The 18,612-nt window shown below is 43.7% G+C and overlaps 3 protein-coding genes and 2 pseudogenes across 6 annotated transcripts in view; 4 read left to right on the top strand and 1 right to left on the bottom strand.

Annotated features, from left to right (window-relative positions):
* The window catches only part of LOC149096444 (uncharacterized), a 30,058-nt gene extending 14,547 nt beyond the window's left edge, over positions 1-15,511 (top strand). The window contains exons 5-11 of one of the 2 annotated variants that reach the window (XM_089280692.1): positions 8,858-9,086; positions 9,930-10,347; positions 11,232-11,473; positions 12,324-12,473; positions 13,127-13,306; positions 13,980-14,034; positions 14,647-15,511. In XM_089280692.1, coding sequence (XP_089136818.1) covers positions 8,858-9,086; positions 9,930-10,347; positions 11,232-11,473; positions 12,324-12,473; positions 13,127-13,267 — 1,180 coding nt within the window. In that variant the 3' untranslated portion in view covers positions 13,268-13,306; positions 13,980-14,034; positions 14,647-15,511. Of the gene's footprint in view, positions 1-8,854; positions 9,087-9,929; positions 10,348-11,231; positions 11,474-12,323; positions 12,474-13,126; positions 13,307-13,979; positions 14,035-14,646 lie in introns of both variants that reach the window. The other variant, XM_089280691.1, reaches the window with a different exon arrangement.
* Positions 1-18,612, bottom strand: part of LOC149096434 (adenosine receptor A3-like) — a 319,741-nt pseudogene that overhangs the window by 217,524 nt on the left and 83,605 nt on the right. The window lies entirely within an intron of this gene.
* Positions 418-1,442, top strand: LOC149096446 (uncharacterized; annotated as a pseudogene).
* Positions 2,969-3,737, top strand: LOC149096445 (uncharacterized). The gene has a single exon (XM_089280737.1). The coding sequence runs from the start codon at positions 2,987-2,989 to the stop codon at positions 3,476-3,478; it is 492 nt and encodes a 163-aa protein (XP_089136863.1). The 5' UTR covers positions 2,969-2,986; the 3' UTR covers positions 3,479-3,737.
* The window catches only part of LOC110048947 (uncharacterized), a 28,643-nt gene continuing 27,580 nt past the window's right edge, over positions 17,550-18,612 (top strand). Inside the window, exon 1 of one of the 2 annotated variants that reach the window (XM_089280668.1) lies at positions 17,550-18,035. The gene's annotated coding sequence lies outside the window, so the exon portion shown is untranslated. The remainder of the gene's footprint in view (positions 18,036-18,612) is intronic. The other variant, XM_089280666.1, reaches the window with a different exon arrangement.

Raw genomic sequence — 18,612 nt, 5'->3', positions numbered from 1 at the left:
TTTTGACATACGGTTCGCCCTTGTTGTATTCAGTTTCTAGATTTATTGCGTTTGCATTCGGAAAAACTCTCGTTAAACTGTCCCATGATCTTTGCTGTTCACCTTCCGCGCCTAACAAAGGGGTTTCTTCATAAGAAGTGTCAAGCAGGCCGGACTGCTTGTGCAACATTGTGCGCATTTCCGTTTGTTCGCCCCCGTGGTAGGGGTCGCCAGGTTGGCAGGGAGTGGATGCCGCGCCTGGCTGAAAAGGATGGGTTGTGTCAACCTCTTGTTCTTCATCACCATCATCGTCGTGGTCAATCCGGTTGTCAAGGTCCGTGTCTTCGTAACCGAATTCGCCGCCTTCCACCATAGCGATATATTTCAAGCCTGTTATTTTTTTTAAATTAGACAATTATCGCCGATGTTTTATACACAATGTCAGTTGTTCCGGAGAACCTTCGCGCAACGTAGAGCGAAAAGACAGTACACGCCATGAGGGCCGAGCACGTGGTCAATCGAATCACCTTTACCCCCGCTGAAGCCAAGCCGGCAATACGCTGTATGTTTCCGTGCCCAAGCTGAACGAGAACGAGGTTCTGGTGCCGGGCGCGCTAACGCTTGTCTTTGACATCGACCTTTCTGGAGGGCACGCCAACAACTTCCTCGTCCAGAACGTCACGCGGGCGCTCGTTGACAGGCTGGTCGTGAAGTTTGCGGGAACAACCCTGCAAGACACGGTTGGGTACGACATATACGAAACTTTCGAAGACCTTTTTCTTTCGCAGGAAGAGCGTAACAACAGGGTTCTCAAAGGAATTCAGAGCGAGGATCTATGCAAGATCCGCTCAGACGCGGGAGACAAGAAAACCTCGGGCGTCGACGCTGAAAACAAGCTGAACGAGGTTTACGGAAAAAAGTACCGGATCAGGCTGGACCATCAGATCTTAACCGACCATGGCGTTTTCTACCCCCAGGCCCTTTACAACGACCTCACGTTCGACGTAAAACTTGCCGAAGCTATACACGTGGTCAAAGGCTCCCACACAACCCAGCCGAAATACATGCTGAAAAACATCCAGCTCGAGTACAAAATGATCCGCAGCAAGACTCTGGCAGACGAGGCGCGGAGCGTTTACACCAGCGGCAAAGAGTTCAGTTGCGACAACGTGCTGCATGACAAAGAGGTGGCCTTTAAAAAAGACACTAAAACGAGGATGAACATCAAAGTCAACGTCCCGAGAAGGTCGCTAAAAGCCATCCTCCTCCTGTTTGTAGAGCCGTATACCACGGGCGCCAGAGATTCAGAAAAATTCATCTTCCCCGATCTGACGAAAGTCAAAGTCATGGTCAACGGCGCGCCCAACAAGCTTTACAACGACCGCATCGAAGGCAAGGACATGTGGGAAGAGGTCCGCAACCTGTTTGTGAAAGAAAAAATAAAACGGAGCACATGGATATGACGAAGTTTTACACCGGTGATAAGTTCGGGCTTGTGATTGATATGCGCTCCATGACGGACCAAGACATGCACGGCAGCGGCACGCGGATTGTGAACACTACGGACGGGGTCCAGCTGGAAATTGAGCGGAAAGCCGAAGGCTCAGGCGATGTGAAATGCCACGTATTCGTCATCTCCGACTCCCAGTTCAACCTTATGGACAGACAGCTCGAATCTGTACAGGATTGAATATGAACATGGACCCGAGCAATATATCCTTCAACGCTCTCATCGTGGGGCCGACTAATTCTGGCAAATCGAGGTTCGTGGTGGACCAGCTCTACGGCCCTTTCCGCTTCAAGTTTGACTACATCGTGCTCATCTGTCCGACGTTCACGCACAACAAGACCTACCACCGGCTTGGCGAAAACGATCCAAGAATGGATGTGATAGTCTGCGAGCAGCACGCCGTGGAAAAGTGGTTGAAGCTCGTGAGATGGCTTTCCGCGGGCACCAACACGCACATAATCCTCGATGACTGCGCAGGCTCCAAAGATGTGAAAGGGCGTACAGGCGAGCTGGTGAATCTCGCCTTTTCTGCCCGACATATGGGCATCAGCGTTTGGGCGTTAACCCAGAAGTTGACCGGCATAACATCTTCCTTCCGGGAGAACGTGGCGGCGATCGTCCTCTTTTAAAACCCCCTCGGCCAGGACAACGAAAGCCATCTTCAATTATTACGCCGGTGAACTCTCCCCGGATGAGTACAAAGGTCTGGTTTCAAAGCTAAAAGAGCGAAAGTTCTCTTATCTTGTGTTCTCGCTTTGCCACCCCTACGGGGTAAAGTTATTTGAATAAAAAATGAAAGCTGTGTATAGCCTTGCGCAATGGCTGGTGAAGAGGTCGCGTTAGCAGAAGTTATGAACCTTCTTCAAACCGTGCCCGAGCCGTCGAGTGGTCCCGAAGGTGGCCTTGTTCCAACCTCCTCCGGACCTGACATTCCTGCTCTTCGCGAGCAGTTGGCCGTGCTGGTGTCCACAGGCAAAGCCAAAGAGGCCATCGGAGTGCAGCTAACCCACGAGCAGGTAAAGCGCCTGAGCGACAAAGAGGTCGAGAAATACACCAAACGCTACGAGATGTACGTGGGCTCAAAGACAACGGAAAGCCTGATCGACAGCTTTATTTTTCTTTCAACCAAAGTGGTCGGAATGACTGTCAAAATCAAAGACATGGACGCTTATCAGAAAGAGCTCAGAAACGACTACATCTTGAACAAAGAGCTCTCCAATCTGGCCGGCAACCTTGCTTTGAAGTGCGGCCGGTTTCTTGCCGCGGCCAACGCGGTGTTCATCGCCACTAAACATGTTGATTTCAGTCCACAGTTGCCGGAGCAGAGCCACCCTTCTCGTGATGAACATGGCTATCCGCTTGAGGGCGTTGATGAAGTACCCGGCTCAGCAACTTCAGAATAACTGGTCAGCATTCATTAACAACTGCTGGGGGCTTGCTGACAAATTGTTAACAATTAAACTTTTTTCATTTGCTTAGAATACGGCTTGCTTCAGAATGTCAACCGAGCAATCCGAGAGCGCGCCTGCTGTCAAGGCGCCTCAGGTCGAGACCCAGACATCATCTGGCGGCGATATCACACAGCAAGCGACAACCACAAATCCAACCACGCAGCGTGTGAAAAATCCAAAGCGTGTGGCTGCTGGCAAAGCGACATCTGAAAGAACGCGGCTGGCACGGGAACAACAGAAGAAAGATGCCGAGGCTTATAGGGCTCTCGGGGAAAATAAGGCGAAAGCCGCCACAGAGCCCTCTGAACCAGCCCCCACCACAGAAGGCGAAAGCCCAAAGAGCAGCGGCCTCATCACCGCCCAATGGCTCGCTCTTGCCAGTATAGTCGTTTCACTGGTCGGGATTCATTACAAACGTGAAGAGCTCAAGGGTATGGCCAATGCCACATTTGACAAACTAAAAACGCCGGTGCCCGCGCGTGTTGAGCCAGAACCTGCTTGCGCGACACAGCCAAAAGGATCAAAAAAAATGTATTGAACTTTTGCGTGTAATGTAATGTATATCCACGATGTCGGACCAAACCATTGCGCGTCTTCTCATCTCTTCAGTCGGAATTGGCGGAATTTCGCTATTCTGGCTCCAATTTACCGCAATTGCTGCCAAAAAGGTGGCGCATCTTGCAAACGAAATGTTTGCTGACAAGGGCGCAGAAGAAAGAAAAAGACAAAGAGAAATACAAGAAGAAGTAAGAAGAAGACTATCAGAAATAATAATAAGAAGAGAAAAAGCAGAAGAAGACGACACGACAAGCTCCCTCGCGGCCGCAAAGTTTTCAAATACGCGCTGACCGTTGTCGACGTGGCCAGCCGCTACAAAGAGGCCGAACCCCTGACTTCGAGGAATTCTGATGAGGTCGCCCAGGCCTTTTAGAAGATTTACAAGCGCGGGCCTCTCAAATGGCCAGAAATACTGCAGGTTGACCCCGAGCGCGAATTCATGGGAGCTGTCACAAAAGAGATGGACAAGCACAAAACATATATCCGGCGCGGGCGCCTTGACATTCACCGCGACCAGGCCATTGTCGAACGTTTCAACCGCACCCTGGCTGAGCGGTTGTTCGGGCACCAGTACGCCGTTGAAATGCTTCTCCCTGAGTGCCAGTGGTCCATTGCCTGGGTGAAAAGACTTCCAGAAGTTGTTTCGGCTTTGAACAACGAGGTCACAAGCCTTATCGGCAAGAAACCCGCCGTCGCCATCAAAGAAAAATCTGTTTATGCGAGGCCGTCGACACCTTATTCGAGGCCGGTTGGGAAAAACGAAAAAAATACTCCCCGCTCTTGTCCAAGTTCGTTATCTCTACTAGCCCGGCGAGCTTGAAGGGGGCATGAAAAGGGCCACAGACCCAATCTGGTCTTTGAAAGTTTACAGCATTGAAAGATCTTTTTCCAAACCTGATCAACCCGTTCTCTACTATCTGCACGACGGCCCCAAGCGCGGCTTCGTGCGTGAAGAGCTGCTCGTTGTCCCTCAAAACACACAGTTACCCCCAGAGAAACTTTGAAACTTCGGTTTCCAACCCTCTTAATTCATCATCTGTTAATGTTGACAATATATCCATGTTGGTGTACCCGTGAGCTTTTGTATGGATACCATCGTCACCTATCCATCGTTTTGAATCAAATGGCGAAAGCGAAATTTTGTTAAGATGCATGCCGTAGATCTCGTGTCCCTCGCTTCGAAGAATATTCATTCCATGCCATTGCTGCTTCGCACCGAAAAGCGTTTCCTTGTAATTTTCATGCGTTATTTGTTTCTTGACAACGTTCTTTTTTACGCCCTTCGCTTTTTTGATATTTTTTTCGTCCGCCATCATGATTGAGTACATTTTCGGTCTCAGACCAACATACTCTGCGATAGGGGTTCCTGCACATTCGTCTCTGATTTTGCCTAAGACCTTTTTGTTGGTGTTTGAGTGAAGTGGATGATCCTTCGGGTAGACGCTCGTGTCGTAAAGGTCCATGTTGTTTTTCATGTCTTCGTATACGTCTTCTGTTTCGATCACGACAAGAAGGCTGTCGGTGTCCGTGTATAGCAGCTCGCACTTTGAACCGTACTGCTTTTTAAGCTCGTTGTAAAAGAAGTCGTACATTAGGATCTTGCTGTTGTCAAGGATCGTCATCCCCGTGTAGACCGGCTTGTTGAGAAGCAGCTTGCTTTTTCGCATGTCTATCCCCGCCATGTCGTTTGAAAATAGAACATGCCTTGAGTACAAAGGGCTGGCGATCAATTTCCTTATTTTGTCCGTCTCGTTGCTGCGCACTATTTTTATGTCGACGCGGTTACGCAGGTTTTCCATGGTTTTGCCGAAAACGGAGTTGTTCATGAGCTTGTAAAAGTTCTTTTCGAAGTCGCTCTTCGCTTTCTTCCTGAACTCTGTGTTCATCCGGATGTAAGGCTCCATCCAGCGTTCTTATTCGAACTCCAGCACCCTGTGCACACGCTTCAGTTTCATGCCTTGCTTCAGATAAAACTGCAAGTTTCTGTAATGCACGACGTAGTTCTTTTTGTCATGAAGCGTTAGCAGCAGCTTCTTGCTGTCCGGGGTTTCAGGTCCAGGTCTTTCATCAACCCCCTTTGGTAGTCCGACATCCACTCCTTTTTTACGGACTTTTTCTCCGGCGCCAGGGGATAGCTGTTGTGCTCCTCGTGCAGTTCTTGCGGATATTCGAGATCGACCTCGAGAATGCACCCCTTCTTCTCGTTTTCTCGCATACTAAGAATCTCCTCCTCTGTGGGTATGACGCTTTTCCCTTTAGAACCTCTTATCGGGAGGGGCTTGCACATCGCCCATCCGTAAAGGTTGTTTTCGTCCAGATACACGAGGTATTTTTTTGGCTTGCTGGGGTCGTACCCTGGTACTAGCGGGTTGTTTGCCTTGGCGTACCTATTGCTCACCATGGAGATTCCGCCCCGCATTCCCCTTTCCACGAAGAGGTGCATTTCGTAGTCTGTGAAGAGCTCAAGCTCGACCCCCGTCTTTTTCAGGAGCGCGTCCCAAGAGAGGCTGGCGACGTGTAATAATGCGCCGGATCCAACCCGTACTGCTCTTGGCATAGGTTTCGGAAGTTCTCAAAAACATCCGCCAGCAGCGCGACATCCGTTTTCAAGTAAAGATCGTGGTAATCTCCCAGCGTTTTGCATTCCAAATACTCCCAGACAGCCAGCGCGTGCGCGTACTCTTCGTCTGTTATGTGATCGTCGTTCAGCTTGCTGTAAAACTTCTCTTTGTCAGGAAGCCTTGTCTCGCTAAATCTTTCCCCTGAGTCCATGTACTCGTAAGGGTAGATCCCTTTTTTGTAAAGCAGGTCGCTGCCTTTTGAAATCGTTGATGTTATTTTCTTCGGTGTAGCTCTTACAAGTGAATCAAGGCTTCCTTGCAAAAAGTTCAAGCTGTCGATGAAACGCAGGCCTCCGACCGAGAATGTGCTGTATTTCTCCATGTTGTTGGCGGCGCATTTCACCTCTTTCTGCAGCTGCGACGTCGCTTGCATCAAGTGGTGTGCGTCGTAGCCCCTCAGGTTGTGGAATACAACTGGTATTGGGTCCGTCTTGGGGTTAATTCGCACCTTCTTATTACATTCGCTGTGCGCGGCTCCGCGGTACCTGCCCGTTATGTGGCAATGGTCCTTTACTGCGTCTCTGAAGTTTTTCTGAAGTAAAGAGTTTCCACAGTACTTACAGTTTTCCTGTGATTTTGCTTCCAACTGGTCTTTTTCGTCTTCCAGTCTTTTTAACCTCTGAACGCCCCATTTCTGCTCTTTCTGTGCCATGTAGAAACATTTTTTTGTGTCCTTGGCCCCAATAACTCCATTTTTTACCTTCACCTTCTTCACCCGCTTCTTCAACTTTCCAGACAGGCAAAGAATCCACGAATTCGTCTTTTATCAGAGTTTTGTTGCAAATGTGGCAATCAGTTGCTTTTTTGAAATTTTCCCAGTCCTTCCACGTCATAACAATCGGTTCCGGGGTGGCCAAACTCTCTCTTATTTTCTCCTCTTCCCGCAGAACGTCACTTAAAAACGTCCCCACCGCGTTTTCGCCCCTGTAAGTATTTGAACCTACCACTTTACCATCGCTTCTCACAACAAGGTAAGAGTAACCGCATGCTTCGTGCCTTTCGGTCTTCTCTGTGTGGCTTGTTTGCATTCTCTCACGCTCACAGCCCAGAATCTTTCTTATAATTGCCTCAAAGTCCGCGTAAATAATAAAAGGCATCTTCATCTGTTTTTTGAAGTTTTGGAAGGAAAGGATGTTTTTCCCCTCTTCTGCCATCTCGATCCTTTGTCGGCCTGCCATTCACACCTTTGCAATATTTTTTGTGATTCACGAGCAAGTCTGCTTTTGAGAAACCGGTCAAGCACAGCATACAAAAGTGCTTTGCGTTTCTGTTCTTATTCTGATCGAAAAGCAAAGCGCTTTCTCTTTTTACGTAACAATAGTGCTGAATTTTCCCTGACTCGATTAACATCAGGTTTATCCGTGGCACATTCGCTTGTTTTGGGCTTATCCGGTGCACAATCACAAAATCGTTTTCCCAGCCAAATACGTTAATTGCGAGTTTCGGGTTTTGTGCCTCGAGCTTTTCTATCTGTTTTACCGGTGTGGGGAAATCGATGCCTACGTAGTTGATACCGTCCTTAACCGGATATTTGCTTGGTCTTTGCGGGTTCTTTCCGTCTTTCGGAGGGAATAAAGCGGCTCTGATCGCCCACTTCAGGCATTCGTTGTCTTTGTTTTGCACGTTGATTATTGCTTTCTTTTTTGCCAGTTTGGCTGGAAGAGGCAAATAGCTCCCTCCGCGAAACGGCCGATAGCGTGCAACAATCACGTACGCGATCTGTATCTTTTCAACCACCCATCCTGATCCTTTCTCAGACCAGTGCTCTATTTCTCCTTTTGCGGTTTCAATGAATTCATCGAATTTTTGTTTTATCTGTTCCTCATCGTTCCTTTCGAAAACGTGCCGTTTGCCGTCTTCGAAATAGTCCTCCATGAATTGCGTTTCGCCGTTTCTTTCTATTGAAAACTTTACTTGTAACCCAAAACTAACTTTGACGCTATTTAACCTTCGGGTTTCTTGTCCAACCAAATCGGTGATCTTTTCTTTGTTTCCCCTTGCGAACTTCAAAAGATCTTTCTTGCTTGGGTTCCTTTCGGATATATCCATTCTCCACACACGGAGCCATTCTTGGAAATTGTTTTGGGATATTTGGAACCCGTCAAATAGTGTGGTAAGATCAGGTTTTAACGGTTCGGGAAGGTTTGTTTTTTCCTCCCTCGGTATTGGGCCGTAGAACATTCTCAGAACATCGGACGAATATCTTGCGGCAGCCATGTCGGCGTATACACTGTGCATACACTTCTCCAATAGGGAAAAAACTCTGGCACATTTTTTGTATATACTAGTGAAGGGCACATCAGCGCATATTGATTACACACGTTGCAGCTTCGCTGGACCCGCTATTTCGCCCAATTTCATTGCTGTGCTGTTGCGTAACACACACACACATATGTATAGTGAGGGTTCTGGACACAAGCGAACGCAACACAGTGCAAGCGTAACGCTACTCCGAATCTTTAGATGAGGAGTAGCGTTACGCTTGCACTGTGTTGCGTGAGTGCTGTGCCAGAACGCTCATTATACATGTGTGTATTATTATTATTATCATTAATCTAAATGCAGCAAACGTTACAGACACATACGGTAACTGAAAACAATGCTCTGGTCTACGATACGGACTAATTTATATTAAGTTCTGGTCCTGAACAAGTACATATCATTTTTCTATAATTCTTATCAGTTGTTTACCTCACAAATATCAAAGCATTTTATGTTTGTTTTTGCAATGTCAGAAGACGGTTGATAACCAATGTTCTGTCACGGGGCATGGGCACGGAGGAAAACATGGAGGAAACTATGGGACACGACAATCTTGCATATGGGCAGCCAAGGAGACTTCCAAACGACGCAGGGAGACTGAAAGTCATGGTATCACCGGAGCCCGTACTACAACCTGACGTTGGTTTTCGTAACCCCCATATTGACCGTGGAGGTCATTTTCAAACACTGGATAAGACAAATGGGGTATCTGATAATTTCTACCCAGACCTTCGTTTCAGTGGTGCCATTAAAAGTCAGTCAGCGGTATAGAATCTATAGAAATAGTTTTCTAGGAACTCCTTTTCATTTTTTCTCGTGACTGATCCTTGGCAGGGGAACGTAGGGCTAAGTAGAAGGCTAGTCTAAGCAGTCACCGTTATCATACCTAGTATATTTGAAAATGATGTTGCCCTTAGGAGTAGGTGTAGAATCATACTCCCAGGACATGGAGAGGGAGGCAGTTAAATGATCGTCCCTCCGTCTCTCCCCTTCCATGGAATTCGCTACATTCTAACAACCTTAGTTTTCAATGAACAGTTAATGAGTCAAAATGTAACTTTTACCTCCTTCCTTGACCCTGAAAGATTTCATGCTTAAAAATATTTTCTTGCTATATAACTATGTCGGAGAGATATCAGTGAGAAATATTAAAAACTAACGAAGCTTTTTTATCCTCTCTTGTTACGCTGAGGTCAAAGGTCGCGTTTCAGGATCAAGTAGAGCTCCATTAGTTTACTGCCTCGGCGTTTAAGATTTTATTTGCCCAAAATTTTATTTCACTGATTTAAAGAAGAAACAATTTTCTTTCAGACGAAACGAGTCGTTTTGGAAAACGTCATGTACCACGGCGGATTTTTAGCATTTGAAAATAGACTCAACGTATACTTCTCTCGTTCAGCTGTGTTGCGTCATTAGATTTCAAACATTGGTAATATTTGATTTCTAATTAAATCGCGATATATGTAGCTCTAAATATAAAAGAAAGGAAGTACACACACGGCTTATAACTAGTTGTTGTAACAAAAAGTTACTATTTTATTTTCTCAGATTGAAAACGAGGGGATTTCGGTGGATTCACCTAGTTGTAACAACGAAACTCTACACAATCACCTTCCCACGTCATTTCCAAAATACATCACAAGATTAGAAGCCACATTCACTAGTGCTGGTGGAGAATTGAGCGCACCTTTGGAGTCTGACGTCCGCATCATCGTTCCTGGTTGTGCAATTCCCGCTGGAATAAACCAGTCTGTCTTTTTTGGAGTGTTCTTGGATGAAACAACATTGTTGCGGGATATCCCAGAGACAAGCGATAGGACTCTTATTTCCCCCGTGATTGAATGCGGGCCGCATGACATTTACCTGTTAGAACCAGTAGAAATCATCGTTCCACACTGCCTAGATTTGATCAAAGCTAAAGAGGAACGGATAATTGTTTACAGATGTGGGCAGCTTTCTGCTGAAGGTAACAGTTGTTGTTGTTGTTTTTTTTTTTACACCTTAGTTTGAGAGGTTATGCTTGTCTCTCATGGGGCCTCGGATGTCGTCGATTCCAAAAAGTTCAAAAAATTTTGAGGGTAGAATGCAAAAATCTAAGGCTTTGTTTTTACTTCCTGCCCGAGCTCTGTTTTCTGGACAACGAACAAAAAAGTGTTGCCTTTAGACACCGGCTGCTCCAAGTACTCAAGTAGCATTTAGTCATGGTTGAGTACAAGGTCGAGTCCTTATACTTGGGTATGGGCCCTAAATTAAATTCTGGAGTGAGTATTTCGACTTGGGAAAAACGGTGTGAAACGTACTCGGGTACCGTACTTGGGCACCAAGTGTGAACGTAGGTTAAGGCTGTGTTCACACTGGAGGCACAAGCAAGGTGCTTGAGTACAATTCTCTCTGGCTTCCAATGTTAACACACCTTTTTTTCCCAAGAACTAAGACCAGAAGTCGGACACAGTGCGCGCGCCCAGCTACAAGGTCTCGAACTTGTACTCGGTCACTAGATGGTACTTGGGTACTTGAAATACCAGTATCTGAATGCAGTACTATTTTGAAGCGGTACTCAGCCACCAGTGCTCGTGCAACAAATGTGAATGTAATTCAAACCAGTATAGTATGGCCCGAGCATGGGCACCGACAAGGGCACGGGTACGGGTACGGGTAAGGGTACGCGACCGGTCACGGGCACGGACATGGACATGGTCGCGGGCGTGATAAGCACAGGCATAAATATGGCATCTAGGAATAGGTATAGGCAAAACCATAGATGTAGACATGGCCATGACTACGTCAACTAAACTTAACAGAAAAGAAAGAAAATAAATAATAACACAAACGCCACTATTATTTATATAGGTTGTTCAAACTGGGAGAGAGTACCCAACGAATCGGAGAAAGTAAGTCAACCCCAGGCGGTCTTCGCGGTTAAAGAGGATGCTATCCACATCAGAACTAATAATTTTTCACTCTGGAGCATATTTGCCTGTGGCGGGCCAAGGAGAAAAATAGCGACAGTTTTTGCCAGCAGACCGGATCCCAGAAGCGACCTTATTTATCTACGATTTTACGTCTACAGTAATAATATAGATTCTAAGAGGGTAAGTGATCAAATGAGTGACAGGACTAAGGGCAGAGTGCTAAAATATGCATTATGTCTGTGATTGTGAATCCATCGAGCCGTTCATCTGCATACACGTATAGAATGAATGGGTGGATGGATGGATGGATGGATGGATAGCTAGTATCATCCCGGTCGTCTGTTGAAATGGCCTTTTTCAGGCTTTTACATCCACGGTTGGTTTCAACCGCGGATTCAAATATGTGATTACTTGATGACAAACATTTCTTGCAAGGCTACAGTTTACAGCACAGCTGTTACAGATCCCTCGATAGTAGAATGTTCGATTCAAATCTTATCCATGGGATGAATTTTGCATCCGTCAACTCTTCTCTGTATATGTATTTGAAATTAAATCTTGCTAGAAAGTCCAAAACTCAACAATTTTGCCAGCAAACTGGAAAGGACCTTCCCGACCGCAGGAGATTCAGTTATGGCACGATTATGAAATTCGTGTTCACGTGATAATATCCTTTTTTTAATCCGTGAATGAAACCAACAGTGCGAGCAAGGCTTGAAAGAAAAAGCCGTCTCAACAGACGTCTGGGATCAATAGTAGCTTGAATAAAGCTGGAAAATAGATAGAAAACGTTATTTAATTCATGGATAGATGGACGGATGGATGGATGAATCAATGGGGCTTGAATATCGATGGTACTCTTAGTTAGGTGGGAACAAAAAAGGTAAATTCAGGTTGGAGCATGTAACTACACGAGAGTGAATCCCAGGATTTTTTTTTTGTAAGAGGATATTTTATGAGTATATACTCATTTGGTTTCACTTAAGCACCTTTTGCATTTACCTCTGTTATGTGTCTTCCTTCTTATAAGCGCGTGGAGTTGGCAGAAAAGGAACGGTTTCCTGACTCGAGGCCAGCAAGGGAGAAGCCCTTCAGAATGTGCAAAGACAACAGAATGATCACAGTGAGACTAACTGATCTTGAAGAAGGCTGGAAATTCGACAAGACTGACGATGCACAGGTAAACTATTTTGAGGATTTCTTAACCTCAAATAAGAGCAAATCAAATGTGTAAAACATTTCCATCGAGACCCAAAAGCTGGTGGTTAACGACAGATAAAACCAGAATTGAAGAAGAAAAATTGAAAAAATTGAGGCCAAAAGAAGATATTTGGGTCATCTTTTCCATTGGTTTTCAGCTATAATATTGCTTGTTTTTCACAAATACGAGAACTAAATATATATATATATTAAGGAAAAGGAAAAAGAAAATTTACCATGCCAGTTGATCCAACGAGTTGGTCGTAAAGGGGCTCCTCTCGTCGTTTGGTATTTCGACCAGTTAACTTATCACCCATGTTTTAACCCACACTGCATAGTGACTAAAGGATTCCCAATCTTTTGGTTTTGGGTTTCTTGGATATCCTTTCATACACATTCCATTACATTATATTCGAGCGAGTCCTCGGATTCCTTTCTTTTGAACTCACATGTCCAATAACAAATATCTCGTGTTCAAAAACTCTGCCAACGTCTCTCGCACCCAAAAAGAACGCATCAGTTATTTTGTCGTTAAGATCGTTATCACCTCAGTCTTCAACTTCAACAAAGTTGAATCTTTCCCCTAAAAATGCTTCAATCACTGCCTAATCTGTTGTGTTTCATCACTTGTAGATATACAAATACGAGAAAGCTAGAGGAAGTGGATATCGGTCTAAAGATACCTGCAATTTTGCTGTTAAACCAGAAGACGGTCTATATGTCAGAGCTTTTTCTTGTGAAGTAAAGTTTCAACAGGAAGATGACGATCAATAACATTCATTTTCCGTGTATCCAGGCTTTACGCCTTTAAAGGTAGAGAGAAATATTTGCTGCAATAGGGAAAGCCTATAACTTTTATTTATTTATTTATCATTTATTTATTTATTTCTATTTTTTTTGTGATTCACGGGACAGAGGTACAATGGACAGTAAGTCCAGCTTCTTTGTCTCCGAAATGGTGGTAACAGTCACCTTGAGTTTCAAGTTTGGTCTTTTAGGTCAGAAAATCGTCTCAATCAAAACTAACTTTATGACATCAGACTGTTTTGATTTGCTACACCTTCTATGAGGAGAATGAGGGGAGGTAGGGAATCTCACCCCCTCCATAACCTCAAAGCTTTCCAAGCAATGATAATTTGATCGAGTGAAAGATGCGTGGAACGTCAAACAACATTCCCTAAGCGTCAGAGGAAAGCCACATAAAATGATAACGTTATGTCACGTAATGATCGCTTCGTGGACTGACTTAAATTTCAGATTAAGTCTCCGAATTTGGCTAATTTTACTTGAATACCATAGCCCACCCTTCCCTTTCTCCTTCCCCTTTTCCTATTTTCCCTACTAGTAAATTGGGCAATCTGCATCAAGCAAAGCAGTCTACTCTCATGTAAAACTTATTTAGGGCAAGCTATAAACAAGTCTTCGAACTTTTCAAAGTTGATTTGGCGTTATTATCTGACTTGGCATTATTTTCATGTTTGTATAGCGACAGAGCATCCAACGAAGCTCCGAAGAAGGCCTTGGAGGCGACACTTTCTCTAGTAAGTGGGATTTCAAATAACACTTAGAGCGACTCGGAAATAGTTTTAATTTCTTGATATTTTCTGAGCCTTCTGGTGAGAGATCTAAAGAGACAGACAAGCATGCAGACCGAAAGAAAAAATCGCAAAAAATAAGGATGTGTTCCGTTGGAAAGAGCTCGTCGAGAAGGCAAAGAACCAAGATCAGTCGGGTCATGATGCACTTTAGATGCACTTTAATCCAACTGTACGTGATCTTGAAACGCCGAGAGGGTAGACTGCGAGCAGTCTCTCTTTTCCTCGACAATCAGTGGGAAAGAACGCAAAACAGGTGAGCTTGCGAACATGACTAGCTGTGAGCGTGACGTGCGAAGCGGCGATGCCGCGAGCTGGGAGTTGCGTGCGAGCTCGCGGCTTTGCATATAACGCTTGCACGCTTACGACTGTTCACTTGTGTTTTGTTCTTGATTGCGTTCTTCCATACGAATATTTGAGCAAAAGAGAGACTGCTCGCAGTCAACCGAAGGGTTTACTGGCAGAAAAATCGATGCATTAGTTGCTTTTGCTTGCTGATTCACAAGGTAAATATAGCATGCCGTACTAATCGTTTTGTTGACTAACGCTTTTTCCTAGGGACTTCGCAATACGAAGGCTCGGTAGACTGGGATCACTATGTCTCGTCATTGGGAAGCGAGCCTGTAACAGAAGAACTCATCTATCAAATCAGTCCCGATGTTGGACGCGACTGGAAAGACCTTCTGCGAAGCCTGTCCATGAAGGCAAAGGTCATTGAAAATCTGAGCGAGGATCACAAGCATGAAAAAATTGCCGAAAAGTGTATTCAGGGCCTCTTACAGTGGAAAGAGCTTGACCCTCAGTTAGCAACGATTAAAACACTAGCTATTGCTCTCCGTCACGTGGGTTGCTTCGATGCGCTTCAAACGTTGCGGCAAAGTATAAATGATCAATCAAACATCAATGACTCTTAAGGGGTCTAATACCTAAAAAAAATATATAAATTTTTTGGCAAAACAGCTCTGTGGAACAGTTTTGGTACCACGTCAAAAGACATAGCACTCTGACTTGAAAAAATGAGTTTTCCTTTTCACATGCCACGATAGTTAATAAATAACTAGCTCCTAAGTGTTAAAGAGTAGTGTTCATTATAAACACAACAACGTAACAATGAATGGTTCGAGAAGCATGGCATTAAGTTCATCCTGTCCATAAGCAAGTTGTCCAGGAGACAAACGTCAGAAAACATTGTTTTGAGGGGGTTTTTCTCGGGAAATTTTGAACAACTGTACTAATATTAACTAATATAACTAATAACAAGGAAAGAAATTTCATAAATTGCAAATTTTGGAGGTTTAAGACCTAGATAATAGTGCACTTTACCGATGCTTAAAATTGACAACATTCGGTTAAAACCCAGTGGAGATATCGTGTGCGAGATATTGGTGATTCGTCTATTTGGTCATTTTGAGAAATAAGGCTTCTGCGGGGAGGGCGGGGAGAGGGATGGGAGGGGGGGCAGAGGAAAGGAGAGGGGGAGTATCGAAAGTTTTCACAAAAATTGTCCATTGAATACCCGAATAAACACCAGTCATAGAAATGCTAACCAAGTATAAGGAGCGTATACGATGGTACAGGAAACAAATGTTCAGGACTATGATGCAAAATTCTCATAAGTACACATCTTTAAAGCGTTTCTGTAAAGTGTCATTAAAATGTACTGAATTAAATCCATTTTGTGAGTACTTTTATTTTAGACTGTAAACAATGGTTGCTATGGGTGTTGCTATGCTGGAATATAGCTACCAGTGTGCAGATTTCTTTATTCAAACGTAAATCAAGAAGTAATTACAGGAAAATCGTTTCAAAACGCGATCTTCAAATGGACAGGGATGTTGAATATTCATGTTCCAAAAAAATGTTTTTCTGGAGAAAAATTTCTATCTGAGAGTATAAGACCCCCCTTAAGTTTAAATTAGAATTTAGAACTTTTGGAACTTGTTCGTACTTTTATATATAATCAACGAACTTGGTTTACCTCGTGCATGCACGTAAAAGATAATACAGACCCTCTTTAGTTGGGACGGTTTGTTGCCCCATTTTAGACCATGTGATGATACAGGTTGTGGCGTGTATATAAATGAATCATTTTTAAATGCATCAAAGACAAATTATCTACAGAATATCACGCGGTCTGAAACGGTAAAACAAACCGTTTAAGCTAAAGAGATCAATATTATAATTTTCTCCTTGATCATACAACAGCAAACGTTGGGTGGTTGTCAGCCTAGTCCTTCCATTTTGTCTTGTTTTGACGCAAGCATGTGAAGTGCACCACCTGCTCGTTGCATCAGCCTACTTCTTGCCTTTTGTGCTGTTTGCGTACAAGATACCTGGATCGATGAATTTTCAGAGAATATTTTTTTTTTTTTGTAAGTGACGTCGTCGATTAATTAAGGTAGAGTTAAGGCTCCTTGGTAAAGCATCCCGGTTTAATAGCCAAGGTGTATAAGTTAACAAACTTATGAGTGCATGATTTTCACAAGAAATTTATTTTTCACTTAAGGCACAAATATTCAACTGTTTGTACAGCTGTACCTCGATAACGCAAGCGATGACATGCGAATAATTCAGAATTTCATAGCTGATAAGGTAACCAAAAGAAAACTACCACAAAGAAGGGTTACAATTTCTTTCTCGGAAAAGTTCAGAATAAGGTATAGTACATTTATCATGTGTTCCCGATCGACCAATATCGATTATAGCGTTAACGTTTCTTCTGTGACCGTCAGCTGTCAATTGGCCTAAGCCTTACATTAACCTGTCAATTTTGAAGTAAACTAGGTGGAGTTATTACTTTCGATATTTCAGAGGCCTTTTATATAAACAACTCTTAAAAAAGTTAGTCGTTCGAAGATTGTTGGATATGCGCCGCTGAATCTCATTAATGGTGATTTTGGACACTCGTCAAATGTCCTTATATATAACTGCCAATTTTGTAGTAACGTAATGCTACCACAGGTAACGCTTGTATTCTACACACTCTTTACACTCTGCGAGGTTAAAATTTCCGATATTTTGAAGAGTATAATTTTTGTGCTGAAAAATTGCTGACTGTTTTTCGATTCCTCTGATATCATTATCATTACAATCACTGAAATAAAGCAACAAACAACAGATTAAAGCTAAACATTGGCTAAAATACAGAGCGAAACGATGAGCCGACAAAAACAAACAAACAAACAAACAAACAACTATCATATAATGCGCACTTTCCGAGAATAAGCAAACATGGCAATTAAAATCAAGAAAACAAAAAGCTTTGTTAATAAGGGTCAAATCGGGCTAGATTGCGTTAGATCAAATTGTATTCATAAAAAAAAAGTAAGTGAAAAAGTATACTGCCAATTTGATCTAGCGTGTCCCTTGCGTTACACTTGTTTGGTTTGCCAGTGTATTTCTGCGCACTAAACAAGTGACACTGAGATAAGATGTTAGACTATGGTGTCTTGTAAGCTGTAAAGGGATCTTGCATTTAAGAGAAATGACCTTTCAGGGCACAGGGATTTATCCCTTTCAAAGGGTTTTGTCCCTAATCAGAAAGCGGAAACGTTATCGTATAATCAATTCCGACAATCAATCATCGCCGAATAGTTGCTTCTAGATAATTTTGGATTCAATAATCAAACGCACAGAACAAATTCAGTCAGCAAACTACTCAACTGGAAGACTAACAGGGATACTCACAAAGACTGCATGGACATAATTCTGGCTGGCTCCAACAGCTGTTGTAGCTTGGCGAAAAAGCTTCCTAGTATGAGAAGGAACTACGACTACGACCGCAATTAACTGTGGTCCATTAGTTTCACAAGAACGGGAAAAACCCCTTTTCTTATGTTTATACAAGTAAGGAGGAAGATTTTCGCTTTTCCATCTTCCGGTCCAAACGCGTAGGCAAGAGACTGTCGAAGCTGGAGGAATCTTGAAGCTGTTCCAAAGAATTGTGAGTACGTAACTTATACACAAGTAACTAGATTAGCCCACATACATGTTAGAATTCTAAAAATCTACCTCAGCGTGTATCACTGAGCAAATGAGACGAGTTTCAGAGCACTGACGAAGGCAACGCAATGGACGGTGTCTAGTCAAAACTGCATGTAGGTGACATGATTTCGCGAAACGATTTTGACGAAACGGTATTTAACGAATCCGTTTGGGGAAAGTGAAGAAAAGGGCATTAAATTTCGCGAAAGCGATATCGACAGCATTTTTTTTTTCTAAAATAAACCTGGACGTCATTAAACCTTTCAAAACAGACTGCATGGAACAAGTAAATATCTTCCTGCAGTTCGCAATGTTCCTAAACATCCAGGTATTCAGCACGAAAAGGGACCTTCTAGAGGAAGTCTTTAAGCCACTAACAACATCAGTTACATACGCCCGCCCTCTTCCATCCATTCGAAATTTCTGTCACTGTTTGTAACTCGATTCTACCTCGAAGATTTCATATGAGTTTTCAGTACTATAATTCTCATAAATTTCATGATAATCATTACATAAATGAATATTTTTCTGACAAATGCT

Source organism: Orbicella faveolata, unplaced genomic scaffold, assembly GCF_042242905.1.
Source record: "Orbicella faveolata isolate gen_17 unplaced genomic scaffold, um_ofav_v1 contig_48, whole genome shotgun sequence".
NCBI classification, from domain to species: domain Eukaryota; kingdom Metazoa; phylum Cnidaria; class Anthozoa; order Scleractinia; family Merulinidae; genus Orbicella; species Orbicella faveolata.
The sequence above is the reverse complement of the archived record's forward strand: the minus strand, read 5'-3'. Positions and strand labels throughout refer to the sequence as shown.